The following is a 20975-nucleotide window of genomic DNA, read 5'->3' as shown; positions in this document are numbered from 1 at the left end:
AAAAAATACAAACATTTCCAATACACGTAAAGATCGACGAATAAAAGAAGTCTAATAAGTACAGAGACTGACAATGTGTTAGATGATGATAATAATAATGATAGTTATAATAATGATGATAATGCATAGGAAATATAGATATTGAGTAGACATTTACCCCGGTCCAGTGGTCATGAATTTGCTACAATAGAGAGATATTATTTATACCGTTTACACAAATATCTACATTTATATACATATATATATATACATATATATATATTTCATATAACAGTTTTACAAACACATTTTCACATGAGGCATATATACATACATTTATATATGTGAATATTTACAGGTGAAGCTCGTTGCGACGAACTTCTCGGGACCCAGTTTTGCGCAGACGAGAATCTGAAATCATACGATGGTCTCGAGTTGTTACGTTGGCTTCTTGATCCGAAACGAGCTTAGACTGGTCTTATGTTTTTTGATCGGTTAGAGAACCAAAATGAGCTCAGACTGGTCTCGAAATGTGCAACTTAAGACTGTGCAACTGGTCCCGGGACGCCAGAAAATCTTGTCATTATATTTTGTTATTTTTCCAGCATGAAATGCGTCAATTTTTCTTCCGACGTTTGTCGAATCTGAGTGTATTTTATAACGAGGTTCAGCTGTAAATATCAGGACCCATGTATATGTATATATGAATAAAAAGATGAATTTTTTTGTTTTCGAAAATACAGATCACACACGGGTAAAATCATCATTTCACGCACAACGACGACAGACGAAGGGTCGTTCCATTCACGTACGGAGGGGAGGAGGGTTCGATTCGAGTTCGTGGAAAATTGCAACAACTATATTACAGCTATATCCCACAAGATGGCGTGACTAAAAGTCGATTTAACACGAGTCAAATTTACTTCATTTTCGACGACTTTCAATGGGATTTTAAAACTGCGGTATTGAGATATAATCACAGGAACCAGTTGCACAGTCGTGACTTAAGTCCAAAAGTGGTCTTAAATCTTGAAGACTGGTCTTAAGTTGTTAGATCGGCTATAGAACCAGGTTGGTCTTAGACTAGTCTTACGTCTAAGCCATGACTATGCAACCAGCCCCAAGAGCCCCGACCATGAAGATATAAGTTTGACTTTCATCGATAATTGATTAACTTAATAAAGTTGCTTTCTGTGATCTCAAACACTTGATTTTCAGTTCCTTAAAGCGGATTTAAGCCGTAATTAGTTTTATACGTTGTCACTGAGGGGGCTATTTAACTGCATTCCGCTGTTAAACGATAACATCAAGATATCGGTAAATAAAACTGCCACTAGGGGGCCTCATCATCTGGAAAATATACGCAACCTAGTAAGCGCGATTGGCGTATGAAACTAATGAATTAGACATTAACTACATCACCAACTCCCAGCAAGTGATTTAGGTTAAATCAGAGGTCATAGGGTGCAGAAAATACAAAGGAGTATTGATTTCATCCACGATGATGTGATTTACCCGAACAAGACATTAAGATATAGTTCGCCCCACAAAATAATATCACCCACAACAGTCATCCGTCCCACAAGGATTTTATCCCATAAAGATGTCGCCTATCCACAATAATCCGCCTGTCCCATTACAATGTCTTCTGCTCCGAAACAATATCAGGTCCTCAAACAACATCTCTTGTCCCACAAAAATCTAAGTCTGTCTCAAAATGATGTCACTTTTTCAAAGACAATGCCACTGACTATGCCTGCCCCACAACAATGTCCTCTGCCCCACAACTATGTCCTCTGCCCCACAACAATGTCCTCTGCCCCACAACAATGTCCTCTGCCCCACAAGGATGCCTCCACCCAATAAATACAAAAAACCTAACTTAAAAATTTCGTTGATACTCGTCGACACTTTGACACTCGGCCTATAAAACCAGGCCCTCATTGAACAGTTATCCTCTAGATAAACTTTATACCTTGTTTTTTATGAAACGGAGTCTGAGTTGAGGGCTCATTCCGAGGGATAACTTAATCCACTCAATCTATGAAACCTAGCCTCGGTTGGTAATCTATCCACAATGATAACTGGGTCCAGATTGAAAAACTGCTTCACCGATAACCACCCACCTGTCCGAGAGTTACCCTAGCAATTACCATAGAATATGCAATGAAACCAGCCCTGGCAGGTGAGCAGTTTACAAACAACTGGTTATAATTTCCGCCAGTTTAAACAGTAAACGAGGAGGCAAACAAACAATTCCACGTGGAATATGAGCAAACTTAGAATCTTACATTTCAAAACATCAGTAAGCACCGGGCGGAACTCCGTCAAGAATGCGTCCGGGTTTTTGAAACGTGTGTAAACATCTTAGGATCAAACGCAACAATTATCTCTAGACAAATCTGATTTTACGTGAGAAAAAAAAACTCACGAAAGAAGAAATCTTCAATTCGGTTACTTTTGAGGACTCGACACGAAAGAATGTCCTATTTTTATCAAATCACAGATTACGAGACAGCGAAAATATTTCCCCGGTGAAAATTAAATTCATCTCCGAATCCCTGATCCTAACTAACTTTAGAGCAGAGGCCAGCGGGTCGAAGCTCAGAGCAGAGGCCAGCTGGTCAAAGCTCAGAGCAGAGGTCAGCTGGTCAAAGCTCAGAGCAGAGGTCAGCTGGTCGAAGCTCAGAGCAGAGGCCAGCTGGTCAAAGCTCAGAGCAGAGGTCAGCTGGTCGAAGCTCAGAGCAGAGGCCAGCTGGTCAAAGCTCAGAGCAGAGGCCAGCAGGTCGAAGCTCAGAGCAGAGGTCAGCTGGTCGAAGCTCGTGAAATTGACTGGAACTCAGCCCCCGGATCACACGGAGACGATTTGACCGTTTGTTCACTGATTGGTCACTAGGGTGAGCATCACATGTAAGGCAACAATAGAAACGAGTGATGGCTGGAAAAGCAGCCAGGTTTAAAGGGCTTTCTGCATTCTACTCGAAAAGTGATGCCGACTTCTCTTTGGTGCGACTGCCTTACCTCGGTAATGGCTGACCTACGACGCGTAAACCGGTCGCTCGACGTTATCTCAATAGGGGGCGCCAGCGACTGCTTACGAAAACAAACTCCTCGTCGTGTTTTCACCATCGCGAGGCCATTTCTGCAGACGAGTTCATTTACTAATTCCTGTCAATAGGGGGCAGCAACAGCAGTGCAGCTCTCAAAGCTAAACCGAGTAAATTAGTTTTTTGGATCTTGGAGATCTCTTTGAGAATTACTCAAATTTTCAACAGTTCCTTCAAGTTCAATTTCTTCACAGTTACTCCAATATTTACGATCAGTTACTCCAATATTTCCAGTACAGATACTCCAATTTGACGGTTACTTCAATTACAAATTCCTGCATGTTGTATCCCAAATCTCTCTAAAAGACACACTTACTCCAATATCTCCAATTGAGTAAATCCTATTTTTGATAGTTACTCCAATCAATCCAATTTTCCTAGACAGTTAATCCAATATCACCAGTTCAATAAACTCCAATTTGTGACGATTACTCCAAGAAACAACTCACAGATTCTATCTAATTTTTCTTTGAGACAATTACTCCAATATCTCCCGAGATTGCTACTCCTTTCTAGATATGGTTACTCAAAATTCTCAGATATAGTTACTCCAATCTATCGCAGACAGAAACTCCTGTTTCCGTGAAACAGCTACTCTGATTTTTTAATGATGTTTACTCATCCAAAATCCGAGGCAGTAACTCCTGATAATACGATACGTTTAGATCAGTCCAAGATCGAATCTATCATAGTCCAATGAAAGGTAAGTAAAATAATGATTGACAGCGGTCTGAAAGACCTGCTCGTCACAGCGAGAGCGCCGAGTTGAATGAACTTATCCTGTACCTGTCGACATACAAACAGACTCTGCCAACACCACACACACACAGACACACGACTCATGAGGTTCTGCGCTCGGAGATTCACCGCTGGTCAAACTGAACACAGATGAAACTCATACTAGAAACTCATACTCTTACTAGACTTAGATTGGTTACAGAATCGAAATGGACTTCAACCGGTCTTTACCTAAACCTCGACCGCGTGTACGTGGCTTCAACCGGTCTTTACCTAAACCTTGACCGCGTGTACGTGGCTTTAACCGGTCTTTACCTCAACCTCGACCGCGTGTACGTGGCTTCAACCGGTCTTTACCTAAACCTCGACCGCGTGTACGTGGCTTCAACCGGTCTTTACCTAAACCTCGACCGCGTGTACGTGGCTTCAACCGGTCTTTACCTAAACCTCGACCGCGTGTACGTGGCTTCAACCGGTCTTTACCTAAACCTCGACCGCGTGTACGTGGCTTCAACCGGTCTTTACCTAAACCTCGACCGCGTGTACGTGGCTTCAACCGGTCTTTACCTAAACCTCGACCGCGTGCACGTGGCTTCAACCGGTCTTTACCTAAACCTCGACCGCGTGTACGTGGCTTCAACCGGTCTTTACCTAAACCTCGACCGCGTGTACGTGGCTTCAACCGGTCTTTACCTAAACCTCGACCGCGTGTACGTGGCTTCAACCGGTCTTTACCTAAACCTCGACCGCGTGCACGTGGCTTCAACCGGTCTTTACCTAAACCTCGACCGCGTGTACGTGGCTTCAAGGCTGCAGCGATAATACACACAACATCGCCATGCAATTGAATATTGTTGGTTCTAAGATCAACTCAAATCTCAGCGATTCTGGCAATCAAAATGAGAACACGAATCAGAGGGTATAGCTGCTGCTGCTCTACGTTCATTCGCTTAAAAAATAGTCAAATCATTATTAACCAATCTGTACGTGTTAATCCCTGATTTATAAAACGGTGTCAGCAGACTCTCAAGGCGGATCTAGGATTCTTAGAAGCGGTTGGACTGGAGAATTCAAATGGGTACTTCATTTGAGAAGAAATCATGGTGGTCTTCCTGCAGAAAGTCGCAGGTCGGCCATTTTCTCCTTCCACAGAAAAACCCGCTAAATCTGCCCTTCTAATTCATTTCAAATACTAACTACGTACTTACGCGTTTGTTCTAGAATAGTCAAATTATCGTCATTAAATCGTAATTGGATAGATTTCTAAGAATCAGACAGTTCAGACCCCACCCATACGTCATACGTGCACATACCACCATCCGTTCAAACCATGAGATAAACACGAATTCAATTGAAATCTCAGCAGCTCGATATCAAATACGTGGAAACCATTTCAAAACCAGATTAATTAGGATTTGCGAAGCTTCTGGTGTACAGCGGAAAGGCTGTAGATAAACATATGACAGATGACTGTGATTTCACAATGAGAAGCCAGTTGCAGAGTAACTTAATCCCATTGCCAGTCTAACAATTTAAAACCAGTCTTAGCTCATTCTAGTTATGTAGTTTATCCAACAAGTTAAGACCGGTCAAAGTTCACCTAAGCGTTTTAACTAATTCAATACCTTAAGAAAAGTCTAAGCTCATATTGATTTCAAAAACGAATCTAACAACTTGAGACAAGTCTAAAGTTATTTTGGTCCAAAAACTAATTTAGCAACTCGAGGCCAGTCTAAGCTCATTTTGGTTCTATAACCAATCTAACAACTTAAACCAGTCTAAGCTCATTTTGGTTCTATAACCAATCTAACAACTTAAGACCAGTTTAAGCTCATTCTAGTTATGTAGTTTATCCAACAAGTTGAGACAAGTCTAAAGTTATTTTGGTCCAAAAACCAATTTAGCAACTCGAGGCCAGTCTAAGCTCATTTTAGTTCTATAGCCAATCAAACAACTTAATTCCAGGATACAATTCTGTTTTTCTCCCATATAGAAATGATTTTTTAACTAGTCACTAAGTTACAACGGTTATTGTAATGATAGTTTTTATCGTGTTAGCAATCCAAATACCACTGATCATTAGGGATACAGTCGGTTAATCTATGTGAAACCCTGCTGATACTGGTATTTTGAGGACATTTATCATCAGATACTGTTTGCAATTGCTGCACTTTATACTCGAGTTGTTATGAGTTGTTCGTCAGCTTCTTAAGATTCTTTTTTCATCACGGACAATTTGGAACTTTTGGAATTGAACTGCAGCGTGGATAAGTGACCATTAGCGACACCTGGTGGATCCTCTATTGCCACTGTAGTCGATGTCCTACTGAATACTAGCGACACCTGGCGGATCCTTGCTTGCCACAAGAGGAATCCTCTATCGGCGCAGTAGTTGATGACCTACTGCACACTAGCGACACCTGGTGGATCCTCTATTGCCACTGTAGTTGATGTCCTACTGAATACTAACGACACCTAGCGGATCCTTGCTTGCCACAAGAGGAATCCTCTATCGGCGCAGTAGTTGATGACCTACTGCACACTAGCGACACCTGGTGGATCCTCTATTGCCACTGTAAACGATGTCCTACTGAATACTAGCGACACCTGGCGGATCCTTGCTTGCCACAAGAGGAATCCTCTATCGGCGCAGTAGTTGATGACCTACTGCACACTAGCGACACCTGGTGGATCCTCTATTGCCACTGTAAACGATGTCCTACTGAATACTAGCGACACCTGGCGGATCCTTGCTTGCCACAAGAGGAATCCTCTATCGGCGCAGTAGTTGATGACCTACTGCACACTAGCGACACCTGGTGGATCCTCTATTGCCACTGTAGTTGATGTCCTACTGAATACTAACGACACCTAGCGGATCCTTGCTTGCCACAAGAGGAATCCTCTATCGGCGCAGAAGTTGATGACCTACTGCACACTAGCGACACCTGGTGGTATCATCACTCACCAGAAATAGAATCCTCAATTGCCACAGTAGCATTGTCCAGTACTCATTGGAATGAAGAAATGGTAGAGCAGAAATACGAGTGACTACTAGTGACACCTGGTGGATCCTTGCTTCTGACAGTAGCCTTCGCTGAGACGATGAAGAAATTAAGGCACAGGGAACTGAGTGACAACTGAGTGACTCGTCAAACCCTCAGTTCCTCACAGTAGAACTGTGTAGACCAGCCTCCTGGCGAGATACTGTTGTACGAACGTTTAACTAACTTCATTACAAATCTATAATTACACGCTTACGTAATTCACATCATAACAACATGGCCGCTGTATTCCTAATCATAGATATTCATGCATCTGACTGAAATCATTATCAGTTCAAATCACGTAAATGACGAGTTTTATTAGTTAACAAAGACGGCCACTATGGCGACCTTTGCCGACTGGATAATTCACCTGCCTAATATATACGATTCACTACATGGATGGAATTATCATTTAAATCAACGGCATAATATCGTTAGTAAGCCTCGTATAGACGTTCATTGAAATGTCGGCCGACACTTTTATGAAAACTGAAAGACTCAATTACTGATTGTAATAACATTTTGAGAAAGTTGAATTATGTGATGTTCCAGAATTGAGACAATCCATTCCTAACCTATTAGCACTCGAGCCGCCCAAATCTACCCTGCCTATTACTCTTCAAACCAGCCTGACTATTACTCTTCAAACCAGCCTGACTATTACTCTTCAAGCTGCCTGAATATCCCTAACGCTTCTTTTCATCTGCTACACGAAAACGGGTTAAGATTAGTTAAACTCTGAGTTAAGATTAGTTCATTTTCAATGTTTCAACTCAGGATCCATGTGGAACTGGGTCCAGTTAACTACAAAATAACACAAACTTGTAATTACATGAAAATCAACAGGGAATGAACTATTCGTGATGAATTAATGTGGATTTACCTGTGAATATTCTGAGGAGTAATAGACACTACATACGGTAGTGAAATTTCAGATGGTGCTAATGGGTTAGAATTCGTAAGCGTCGTAAGATATGTAACAATTACAGCGGAGAGAAGGCGACAATATCGCTTTTATGGAATAGAAGCAGCAGAAAACCCGTCGTCGTACAATAACCATAATAATAATAATAATCACCATAATCACGATTATAATCAAACAGAAGCGCGGCGTGGGCGCGAAGGAGACACGTTCTAATCAAATCAACAATTCAGTCGACGCGACCGTCCGAAAACTAGTTCGCATTCACGCGACGTGTAAACTGTAGCAGACGACAGATTGCTACTACGCCGGATTGATAACTCAACGTAGAGAGAGAATCTTCGGCCGATTGTAAACCGAATGAATGAATGAATGATGACTATTCGATCGCCGCCGCCCAACACCAGGATTTCTTCTTTTTTTCATCATCTCAGAACAGAAACTATTTTTTCCGCCGATCGTCGAGGGAACGGCGTTTGATTGACAGCTCCGATCGCCGCTCAATAATCGACGATGAATATGGATCCGATTCGGGGTTCGTTTCTGTTTTCTATCGAGAAATTCGTACGGAAAAAAAAACTACTATCGTCAGACATCGTTAGTTTCGTCGAGCGCCACGAGAGGGAGCTGTTTTTGTAGAGAAAAGTTTCATGCACACACCTCTCTCTAATCTACCTCCCACCTCTCTCTAATTTACCTCCCACCTCTCTCTAATTTACCTCCCACCTCTCTCTCTTATCTACCTCCCACCTCTCCCTCTCTTTAATCTACCTCTCCTGTCATTTGTTCCTCTCTCTAATAATCTACGTCTCCGTCTCACCTCCCAACTTTCCTCTATCTTTCCCTCTCATTTTCCTCTATTTTCCATCTTCATCTTCCTCTACTTTCATCCCTTGCCCAATTTTTTGACCACCCCATCTCTCCCTATAGGCCCCTCTTCTTTCCTACCCCTCCCCCCAATCGTTAACACACTATATCGACGACCCACCTGCGCGACTTTCTCCGACACGTTGTGTTTGACCGAAGACACGGTCGGTATGAACAGTCCGTTCGACGACGACATGCCCTCTTTCTCGTGCGTCCGATGGAGCATGTCGTTGTTGACGACGTTCTGCAGACTGTTCGACAGCGCTTTCGCTTTGTGTTTGGCGAGTTCCGAATCGCTCGACGCCTGATTCAGTAGATTCGATTTCAGGTGATTCCCCGTCGCTGCAACGAGAAAATACCAGAAAAAACCCATTAAATTCGATGATTTTTTTCAATCGGAAAAATGGAAAAGGTCACGTGATTTGACAATGTCAAGGTCATTGGATATGAACATAATAGAGCTTAGAAAAGATGGCTGTCTCCATAAATGCCCTGAAGATATTGTTAAAATATTATTAATAATCATAATTATGATGATGATGATAATGATAATAATGATATTAATTTCAATAATAATTATCATTATCATTAATATCATTATCAATATTATTGTTGTTATCATTCATTATCATCAAAAGTTCATAAAGACTATAGTGAGATGGTTGTTATCATTTATCATAGGTCTATCATAAAAGATTATCTATTGATTTGATGATCTATAGACGTAAACGTTTTTGGGAAAAACGGATGCATCCATAAATCCACCTATGACATCATCGTCTTACATAAGCAGCGATTCGATTTCTATAAAGCTTCCCGGAAAAGATGGCCGCCTCCATGAAATCTCCCTATGACATCGTCAAATTATTGTACCAGTAGTCGATTGAAAAATCATGTCACAACACAAAACATAATTGGTAATCAATAAGAGGAATTTTCTAATTTGAATCGTCAATTTGATGATGTCGTTGATGATGTCATAGGGGGAAGGCAGCCATCTTTTCTATACATATAAACATATATAATATATATATTTTTAGTGAATTTAAATCTATATGTAGCGATGATTTCATATGTGAGTTTTCAAGTGAATATCTCCTATTACAATAAACTTCACTCGCCATGGAGCCGAATGCACCCCTCCCTCCGGGCTAACTGTTCAAAATCGTTCAACTACAATTCTTTAAAATGTTTTGTTTTATATATTAAGGCACTTCAAGCAAACTATCGTTAGTTGATTAGTCAGGCGTTACAGAGACAGACGGAATCGCTACTAGATAGTGCTGCCATCTGCGAATACATATTTGAACTAATATCACTATCAAGCTCTAACGAGATGGAGCTATCGTTTTTGTCTTTTTAATATAAGATATCAGAAGATATATATGAAGAAAAGAAAAAAGAAGAAAAGTGATGAAAAAGTTCAGAAAATATCAGTTTGTTAAAATGGAAAGTTAATACAAGCAATTATTAGATTAGATTTCTAGATTTAGGAAAATTTGGGATCAATTTATTCAGACTTCCCCAAAACAATATTGATGTAAGTCTGTTGAGAATTTCTAGAAGACATTTACTAAGCGAAGCAAGCTATTATCACATAGCGAAACCTCCTCGCGAGGGAGGACGAAAAGTCGATTCATAAAACAGTGCGGTCAATTTCCTCGATGTCGATACATTTCTTTGGCGTACATGCACGAAAAAAAAGCATACGCGACGCAGGGCTGAGAGTCAATTCCACCGGTGACTCTCCAGTAAAGAGTGGATTCTACAGTTGTCTTAACGCGGGCATCAAGTAAGTTCTATTCAACTCCAGTAAGATTGGATAGTTTTCAGAAACATTTATTTGAATATGAATATTGTTACCTCCCCGGACTATTGGGTAGTCTTCAAAATTAGTAAAACAAGATCAAATTCCCCTGACTCCATCCCTGGTAAGCGAGGATGCTTCATTTTATTTACATTGTGTTAATATGGAATAAGCAGTCAGACACACTGCAGGGAACTCTCAGCTTATAAACACATACATCTCCAAGGCATAATTATGCAAATTCTATGCAAATGTATACAAATTTTATGCAAATATTTTTACAAGTCTAGAATGGAGTTTACAGTTAAGATCGTAATACCAGTGACATTCAGGACAGGTCTTGCACATGAATTTGACCATAGGAAATCCGAGCTCCACTTTATAAGGGCATAAAAAGGGATCAAATATTTTTCTTGGACTCTTTCATACATATTCATGAATTCTCACAAATTTTTCAATTTTTCCATATCTTTTTGCAGTTTTTTTATGCAGACATCCATTTTTTCACATATTTCACATTGCAATCCGACCACTGTGGACGGAGAAGAGCCATCATAGTACCATGAAACCCGAACAACCTGGGATAGCGAATTTGAGTTGACAAACTTCTTCATAGGGTGACAATCTCCTTTTTAGTTATCGGATAAAGGTAAGTGATTCAAAGTACATATGCTTACTACAAACATCATGCAGTTATAATCTGAAGAATTCTGTGCAGTGATATTTTCATATATATATATATATATATATACAGTCAAAAATACAAAATATGATATATACAATAATGATAATAATGATGATATGTGAAATTGTGAAGTATATGGGTGATCGAAAAAAATCAATATGCAAATCCGTCGACCGACCAATCAGCGATCGGCTCGCTCGGATATCGACCAATCGGATGTCCTGTTACTTACTGGTTGTCGGTACGAGAGAATTGGCTCGTGGCCGGCCATTCGGTAGCTTTAAATGTTCTGAAATATATGTCAAACGACGAAAACAGCTCACCACATGTAAACTACTAAAGATAGTGACACATCATAACTCGGCGGTCAGCAGGGATATATAACACATGACGATGCATGGAATGATAAATCTCAAACCCGCTCGAAACCACTAAACCCCGCGGTCAGTTTCTAAAAGGTTGATTTAAGATAACCGGTGGATAAATACCATAGTAACAACAGACTTTAAATCGTCACCATGTCAACTATCCACTGGTTAACTTTCACCAACTTTTGAGCATCTGGCCCCAGCCCAGTAACTGGAAAAATTTAATAATCATGAATTTGAGTAGGCTGAGGGTATTTCCAATATTCTATGGCAAAATAAATCAAAAAGGCCATTCTACGATTTTATTACAAGGAAATTATTTTTTTCAGAATTTCAATGAAGTGCCTTTCACCAAATTCCCGCCCAGACATACACAGAAATTGTTAATTAAGGTGTAGGTTGTAATTTGCAGTAACAATTATATCAATACGGCTGCCAGGCAGCTTTAAATAGAAAGAATTGGATTCTAGATTGAATTCTGAAGAAAAGGAAACAACTTCAAAGATATCCAGGATTCTCAAAACATTCTCATGTGCTATATACCCCGCATCACGCAGACACAGCGAAGTAACGCCACCTAGCAGTGGTAAATCGAACTAACTCTAATAAATATCTTAGAAAGTAATTCTTTATGGATTAGTGAATGACCGCTCGGCAAAAGGTGGCGCCACAAATCTACGCATAAAAAAGAAGATAGAATTCTACCAAGACAACGTTAACTAACACCGCTAAGGCTGGGATCATCAACCAGTTTTAACTTAACCCTTTCAGTGCTGACTAATTGATAACCAAAAAGTGCCAGAGATAAATTGAAAATCTTCCACCCATATTCATATTCTTCAAAACAGCCGCATAATTATTTGACTTTCTTGGAGGGGGCAGCACGAGATTTAAATGATCTATGGCAAGTAAGCAATGTATCTGAACACTGATTATTCTAGGGGGCAGCACTAGACCTGCGGCGGTCAGCAGATGTGAACCGAACAATACTGATCATCTAGGGGCAGCACTGGATTGAATTGCGGCAGGTGAGAGGGGTCAGCAGACGTGAACCGAACAATACTGATCATCTAGGGGCAGCACTGGATTGAACTGCGGCAGGTGAGAGGGGTCAGCAGACGTGAACCGAACAATACTCATCATCAAGGGGGCAGCACTGGATTGAACTGCGGCAGGTTAAGGAGTGTTGTATATCGATTTATCCAACTGGGAATGAAACTAAGAAATTCTGGTAATCATGAATTATTCACAGCAGACGGAGAGGAACGCGCGCGTGTGTGTGTGTGTGTGCGCGTGTGTGCGTGTGTGTACACGTCGATACGAACGCGATTAACTACGAATTGTTCTTCGTCGCTGATAAGTAATTAACAATGACAACAACGACCAGGAAAAATAATACGCTCCGCATACAATAACGCAAACACTAGTTTCATTATTGATCCGTTTTTTTTTCTATGTTTAAAAACGATGAATTACCGATTGATTTTATAATCAGTACTCGATTCATGTTGAAATGAAGGCCGGGTATAAATAATCGGATTCCAGTGAATGTCTCGTTTAACTCTCTCAGCGACTGTTGCGGATCATTTGAAAATTCCACCTCATTTTATTAAGACTCGATGCTGTATGAGTTCATCAATAAACAATAACAATTTTACGATGAACTTTTTCATCTCAGCGCACCGTGTACCACCATCATACGGTGTACCATTCCACCATCATACCATGTACCATTCCACCGTCATACCATGTACCTTTCCACCGCCATACCGTGTACCATTCCACCGTCATACCATGTACCATTCCACCGTCATACCGTGTACCATTCCACCGTCATACAGTGTACCATTCCCCCGTCATACCGTGTACCATTCCACCGTCATACCGTGTACCATTCCACCGTCATACCGTGTACCATTCCACCGTCATACAGTGTACCATTCCCCCGTCATACCGAGTACCATTCCACCATCAAACCGTGTACCACAATCGCACCGGTATGACGGTGTGATGGTGGTACAAATCTATCGAAATCGCACGAATTCCACTCTCGTAAATAACGGCTTTCAGAGCCATAAAACGTCACCGCGTGACATCGTAAATTCAGCGCGATTCTTCACCGTGAAAAATTAAGCGTTAAATGAAAACCGAAGAACGTTGGTATACGTAACACCACCGAGAAACTCACCATCGGCGTCGGGAAAGTCATCATTCACGCAGAAAAAAAATGTCCATTTTTCAGCGTCATGATTGTAAATTCACAAACACACTATGCTTTTTTCGGGTGCCCTTTGATTATATGTTATGCCCTATTTTGGGCGTGCATCCCTCCCTGAATCAGTGCCTTGATCCGTCTCTGTCACTGGAGTCGATATTAAACTCGAGTTGACTCCGGCAATAAGTCGGAGTAAACATAACCGGATAAATTCGGTACAAAATCAATATACGTGCTATTTAAATATAAAATTGACATTTAAAAAAACCCGATACTGTATAACTGTCACCACCGGCAACAGCATAACAACTGAATATCATTGTACAAGGGTGAACTTAACTATAAGTGGAGCTAGTGGAGGTCGAGTTACTTAACCCAAACAGTCTGTTACTGATAGTCTACAAGAGCTGCCAACCTCTGAAAAGTGTTTTCAGTAACAAGTTGAATTCGTTTCAGCAACATTTCATTGAAATGTGAATGAAAATGTTCAAATGAATCAGTAATCAATAGTAAGACCCTCAGTAACATCTTTAATATTTCTGTTCAAATTAATCAGTTATCAACAGTAAGAGACCCTCGGTAACATCTTTAATATTTCTGTTCAAATTAATCAGTAATCAACAGTAAGACCCTCAGTAACATCTTCAATATTTCTGTTCAAATTAATCAGTTATCAACAGTAAGAGACCCTCGGTAACATCTTTAATATTTCTGTTCAAATTAATCAGTAATCAACAGTAAGACCCTCAGTAACATCTTTAATATTTCTGTTCAAATTAATCAGTTATCAACAGTAAGAGACCCTCGGTAACATCTTTAATATTTCTGTAAATGTATCAAACAAATCAAATCAGTATTTTCTATTATAAAATAGTAACAAATACTGAAAATCAAGAACAGTTGGAAGCAGCTTTGCTTGCATTGTTCATTGCATTATTGGAATTTGGGGAAGGAAACACAATATGTACATTTCATTTATGTTTTCAAAAATTGCCCTCAGAATGAATCATTCCAGGCAATGTATGGGATCTGATCAGAAACCCTTGTAGACAAACAATGATAGCGGGATAGTCACCACACCTGACTGGTCACCGGTCACTACACCTAGCTGGTCACCGGTCACTACACCTGACTGGTCACCAGTCACCACACCTGACTGGTCACCACTACTAACTGGGTCACCACACTGACCAGACAAACTTACACACAGTCAGTCACCAAGAGCTCAGTGGTCTAGTGGGTAGGACTGAGGGCTGGCAAGTTAGAGACCCAGGTTCAAATCCTGCTAGGGTTAGGGTTAGGGTCACAGAGCAGCTAGGGTTAGGGTTCAGGGTAATTAGAATTGAGAGGGCAGTGGTTGGGGCTGATATGATGTAACCTTATTTTCCCAATTTTGCTACATATTTCTGTTTAAATTAATCAGTAATCAACAGTAAGACCCTCAGTAACATGTTTTATATTTCTGTAAATGCATCAATCAAATCAATCAGTATTTCGCGTTATAGAATAGTGAAAATGAGGAAAACATTTTGGCAGCTCTGAGTCCATGGAACCGCACAGCCGGTCGGATTTAAAAATGAAAACTTATATTTTTCAGTCAATTGTCTGAGTGTAGGTCGCTGCAGTCGCCGCCGATCTATAAAATTCTCTTCTATTCTCGCTGTGATGATTGATTTATCCAATTTTCTTCCGTTAATCGACTTCGATGATTATAATTAATTAATTACATCGACGCGTGCTCGTGCGACGAGCCTGCCGGCGTTCTGACGACTCCGCAGTGACTCCCGACAACTCTTCGGGAGTCATCGCGTCGAAACAACAAACAAATCGCTCGCTATCGGACGCTAATTGCTTCTATCGATTTTACGTCGTTCGTTCGACATTAAAACCATATCAAATAACGAACAAATTTACCGAACTTTACACGATTTTACCTCCTCGTTTTTTTTCTCAACCCAGTTTTACGGACGGCGGAGGTCATCCATTACGGCTTAGTGTCCGGAATTAGGGTCGAATACTACGGTCTGCGTTATAAAAATCCCCCCCCCCCGAGTTTTCACCGCGGGGTCAAAAAACGTTCGCGCAATCGCGGCTTTAGTTTCGTCTGAAATACGACTCCCCTGCGCAACGATTTAAATCTCGAAGCGAGGATCGAACCATTGATTTTACCGCGAGAATTTACTCGCGTTTAAACGCAACTGATTTTAATCGTCTGACGCAGCGTCGTGCGAAGAATATCGACAGTAATTTGATACAAACTACAACCAAGCATTATTTTAAAAAAACCCGTAGTTTGACCTAAGATACGACCGATACGCGAATTGATTTAACGTAGCTGGACATAGATTGATTTAACGTAGCTGGACATAGATGGCGTTGTTGGACTCTTGCGTAGTTGGGGGGACTTGAAGCAGGTACTTAAGCTGGTAAACCTGTAGCTCTGAGACGCCGTCAGCCGGAATAATTAATTATGTCAGGTCGTTCCTCAAAATGCCATGTATTAACACGTCTATATCTGGCTTATTTCATGAAGCGCAAAGCTGTAAATACATCATGATTACTTACATCACTGTATATACAAGTGTGAACGCTGCTGCTGCTGGTGCTGCTGCTGCTGCACTTCTAAGGTAAATGCGATTGGAAAAAAGCAGCAGGAAATTTCTTTATTGTCGCCAAAGACTTTCGAGCCGATTTTCTCCAGGGCAGGCGCGCCGTGCGTCGCTGCAAAGCTGCGAGCATGATGAAAGCTGATTTTTAAAACCATTTAAAAGTGGTCTATATTTTTTTCGAAAGACTTTCAAAAGGTTTTCGCCGAAGCCGCTAATTGCGAACACACAAGCGCTAATTGAATAAAAGCTGAATTAAGTAGAAATGTCTACGACTTGTAAATGTTGTACAGTTTCACACGCCTAAATGAGTTGTAGGGACAGATCCAGAGAGGCGAAGCTTTCTTGGTGCCCATTTTTTCTGGCCCCAATTTTTAAAGTATTTTTCTTTAAATACATTTATAGTTTCAAAGTTGCCGTAACGTAGATAATGAGATCAGACGCCTTGAAAAGTCGACAGTCGGTCTGATACACGATGAAAAATCTAGTGCTGCCACCTAGTGACACTTGTTGAAAATGACAGGGCGTGGTATTTCAATTTGGCAAACTAATGTGAATAATCTACGATTACGATTTTATTTACACTCCAACCATTTCCATGGTATATGGAGGAAAACTATTACACGTGTATATACTTTTGTAGTTAGTACTGCCACCTAGTGGTACTACCAGTAAATATCTTACTTAACGCGACTGACTGATACATGAATACCAATAGAGGGTGCTATTTACTATTTTGATTTATTGATCAGTGCTGCCTCCTAGTGACACTACTGAAGATTAATATCAGAAGATAGAGAGTTAACATAAACCAATTGCAAATGAAGCTGCCACCTAGTGAAACTACTTAGAACTAACCGGTGATATGGTTAATCAATTCACACAATGATGTACCACCTAGTGCTGCCCCCTAGTGACATGTTGATAACTAGAAATGCCGCCACCTGGTGGCTGACAGATTAACACCGCTACTAAACATCGAACTCGAAGTGACAGATACAAAAATACCAATAGAGGGCGCTAGTAGAATACAGACAGACGAATCAACGAAATTCATCGAAACGAAAACAAGCGGCGACACCTACCGGAGCTCATCGACATCGTTCCCGATTTCTGGCGACCTCGCGGACCCTTGCCGTCTTTGTCGAGGAATTCGAGCGAGCTCGTGCGTCGCAGGCTGCCGTGACTCGAGCGATGCGGTTTCAACATGGCGTCGTCGTTCGACCATTGACTCAACTCGGAGATATTATCGGCGAAACTACGGCGACGGTGCTCGAAACTCGGCGTCTCCGGCATCGTGATCTCTTCCTGCGTCGGAGCGAGTCGTTGCAGCGGCACGTTCTCCTCCGAGTCGGGCGGGTTCTCCGGGTCGTGCACGCGTTTCGTGATGTCACGGCGAATCGACGGCAGACGCAACCGAAAACTTTTGTGACGATCTGAAAAACAGCGACGAGCAGACGGATTTTAAATCACGGATCACTCAGCTGAATCACGGGAATTATCGTAAAAATAACACATATTCATTGATTTCTAGGCCTCAGATTTAATTTTTGCTTCTCTTCCTGTGATTCGTAGAAAATGTTTTATCAGGTGTAAGAATTCACTCGTTTCATAAACTGATAAAAATACCCGTGACCCAGCTATACTTTGATTTCTAGGCCCCTGATTTATTTAATTTTTGCCTCTTTGCCCCGTGATTCTCGGAGTGGCGTACCAGGTGTACTAGGTGTAGGAATTCACTCCTTTCATAATAAGGGACCTAAATCATCACTTAATATGAGGGATAAATAAACCTGGAAACAAGAGCGGCAAAACAGTTCTAAATTAAGTTTCAAATAGATCCTCTCAGTTTCACCGGTTCACTAGAAAGCCAGCGAATTGTCCTAATCCCGACGCAGAAACGAGTCATTATTTGCACTTACTATTTTTACTATTTCGCGTGGTAATTTCCCTGGTAATCGGCGACTGATCTTTCGGCGCGTCGGTAACATCCTCAAAGTTCAGTATGAACATGATAACGCGGCCCGATTCATTTTTCACCGGGGCTATCAGAACGCTGCTCAGGAATTTCGTACCTGCAACGACAGACAAATGAAGGAAAAATATTAGAAAATATTACATTAGATCACCAGTTCAGTTAACGTAGCCTTCAGGACTGCCGACCTCTGAAAAGTGTTTACAGTTTTCCAGTAACATTTCATCGAAAAACGAAAGAATAAGTTCAAATTAATCAGTAATGAACAGGAGATAGAGAGAGAGAAGTGAGGAGAGGGAGGGAGGAGGGAGGGAGGGAGAGGGAGGGAGGGAGGGAGGGGAGGGAGGGAGAGGGAGGAGAGAGAGAGAGAGAGAGAGAGAGAGAGAGAGAGAGAGAGAGAGAGAGAGAGAGAGAGAGAGAGAGAGAGAGAGAGAGGGAGGGAGGGAGGGAGGGAGGGAGGGAGGGAGGGAGGGAGGGGGAGGGAGGGGGAGGGAGGGAGGGAGAGAGAGAGAGAGAGAGAGAGAGAGAGAGAGAGAGAGAGAGAGAGAGAGAGAGAGAGAGAGAGAGAGAGAGAGAGAGGGAGGGAGGGAGGGAGGGAGGGAGGGAGGGAGGGAGGGAGGGAGGGAGGGAGCGAGGGAGGGAGGGAGGGAGGGAGAGAGAGAGAGAGAGAGAGGAGTGAGAGGAGAGGGGAGAAGAAGAGAGTAAGAGGCCAAGATAAGTCACAGAGGGAAACTGAGTGGAAAGGGAGAGGTTAATGTGTGATAGTGAGAATGAGGGAGATAAGGAGAGAGGAAAGGAGAGAGAGGAAGTGATAGTTGTTCCTACGGGGAATTTAGGAAATGCAGGTACCGCAATTTTCACTTCATCCGCAGCTTACCCGGGAAAACTAATGAATAAATTGCGTGATTAGATATTAATTACTGAGAGGAGTTGAAGTTCAACCGTAGTCGGGTTTCTCACTGTATACAATGTTTATTTACAGTTCCCAGTTCACTGCATAAACAAATCAATGAACGCAATTACTGGGGATACGTGATCATCAGCTATGTTACATTCAGCAGCAGTTGAATTTATCAAGTGTAATTTACATGAAATTGTTTGTGTTTGGTTCAAATTGTTAACAACTTATTTACAAGAGGCGCCCAGGAAAAAGTAGTCATTACATCCATATGATTGCGGAACCGGGTTCAGAGTCAAATATTAAACCCACACAACTGTGGAACTGGATCCAGAGTCAAATTAAACCCACACAACTGTGGAACTGGGTTCGGAGTCAAATTAAACCCACACAACTGTGGAACTGGGTTCGGAGTCAAATTAAACCCACACAACTGTGGAACTGGATTCAGAGTCAAATATTAAACCCACACAACTGTGGAACTGGATCCAGAGTCAAATTAAACCCACACAACTGTGGAACTGGATCCAGAGTCAAATTAAACCCACACAACTGTGGAACTGGGTTCGGAGTCAAATTAAACCCACACAACTGTGGAACTGGATCCAGAGTCAAATTAAACCCACACAACTGTGGAACTGGGTTCGGAGTCAAATTAAACCCACACAACTGTGGAACTGGATCCAGAGTCAAATTAAACCCACACAACTGTGGAACTGGGTTCAGAGTCAAATTAAACGCACACAACTGTGGAACTGGATCCAGAGTCAAATTAAACCCACACAACGGTGGAACCGGGTTCGGAGTCAAATTAAACCCACACAACTGTGGAACTGGATCCAGAGTCAAATTAAACCCACACAACTGTGGAACTGGATCCAGAGTCAAATTAAACGCACACAACTGTGGAACTGGGTAAACAGTCAAATTACACCATGAACTCAAGAGTCCATGATTAAACCATACAACTGTGAAACTGGGTTCAGAATCAATTCAAACCCAAACGACCTGTAATAAAAAGTTTTGTTTTATTTTCTTGTTTTCTGCTTCCATTTTTTCTAAAAAAAAAAAAACACCTATAAGTAGCGTATAGCCTAAGATAACAGTGTACACACAGCTGCATCGTCATATAGAAACTAACCTATTCATTGTTTTATGGAGATTTAAACAGTTTGAACCCTCCACGGAGATTATTGAATGAACGATAAACCATTCAGCGAAACAACGCCTCATGTCTACGGTAGATAAATCGAAATTCAGCTGGATTTCCACATCTAAAGTCGTTTTATAGGTTCAGCGACAGTCGCACGCTCGGATACTGACGATACGAAATTAACACATCGCATTAACACATCGCACGCCGAAGAATGTTTAATAAACACGAGTTTTATGCGTAGGTCACGCGGAGACAATTAACTCGAGTAATGAACAGCAGGGAATTAAAGATTAAGTTACACCTAAGCCGCGATCACACGGAGAAACCCTAAAACCTGACTTATATTCAGCCCATGCGAAGTGAGTCACTCGTGGAATATTTTGACCCGAGCTTAACTCGCACGGACCTGGTTCGTCATCGTCTGGCCTGCTATTAATGCCCTAACAGGTACTCAGCGGGTTGAGGGGCTATCAGGTACTCAGCGGGTTGAGGGGCTAACAGGTACTCAGCGGGTTGAGGGGCTAACAGGTACTCAACGGGTTGAGGGCAAAAAAGCAACCTGAAACATGCTTATATAACCCTAGCCTTTACAAATATTAAAAGAC

General features: G+C 41.5%; 2 protein-coding genes across 2 annotated transcripts in view; both read right to left on the bottom strand.

Annotated features, from left to right (window-relative positions):
- Positions 1–20941, bottom strand: part of LOC141911667 (biogenesis of lysosome-related organelles complex 1 subunit 1-like) — an 83573-nt gene extending 62632 nt beyond the window's left edge. Inside the window, exon 1 of the mRNA XM_074802662.1 lies at positions 20938–20941. The gene's annotated coding sequence lies outside the window, so the exon portion shown is untranslated. The remainder of the gene's footprint in view (positions 1–20937) is intronic.
- LOC141911644 (voltage-gated inwardly rectifying potassium channel KCNH6-like) overlaps positions 1–20975 on the bottom strand; it is a 76903-nt gene that overhangs the window by 24144 nt on the left and 31784 nt on the right. Inside the window, 4 exon segments of the mRNA XM_074802634.1 lie at positions 8782–9002; positions 11385–11441; positions 17427–17777; positions 18264–18416. Coding sequence (XP_074658735.1) covers positions 8782–9002; positions 11385–11441; positions 17427–17777; positions 18264–18416 — 782 coding nt within the window.

This window comes from Tubulanus polymorphus, chromosome 10 (genome assembly GCF_964204645.1).
Source record: "Tubulanus polymorphus chromosome 10, tnTubPoly1.2, whole genome shotgun sequence".
NCBI lineage: Eukaryota > Metazoa > Nemertea > Palaeonemertea > Tubulaniformes > Tubulanidae > Tubulanus > Tubulanus polymorphus.
The sequence above is the reverse complement of the archived record's forward strand: the minus strand, read 5'-3'. Positions and strand labels throughout refer to the sequence as shown.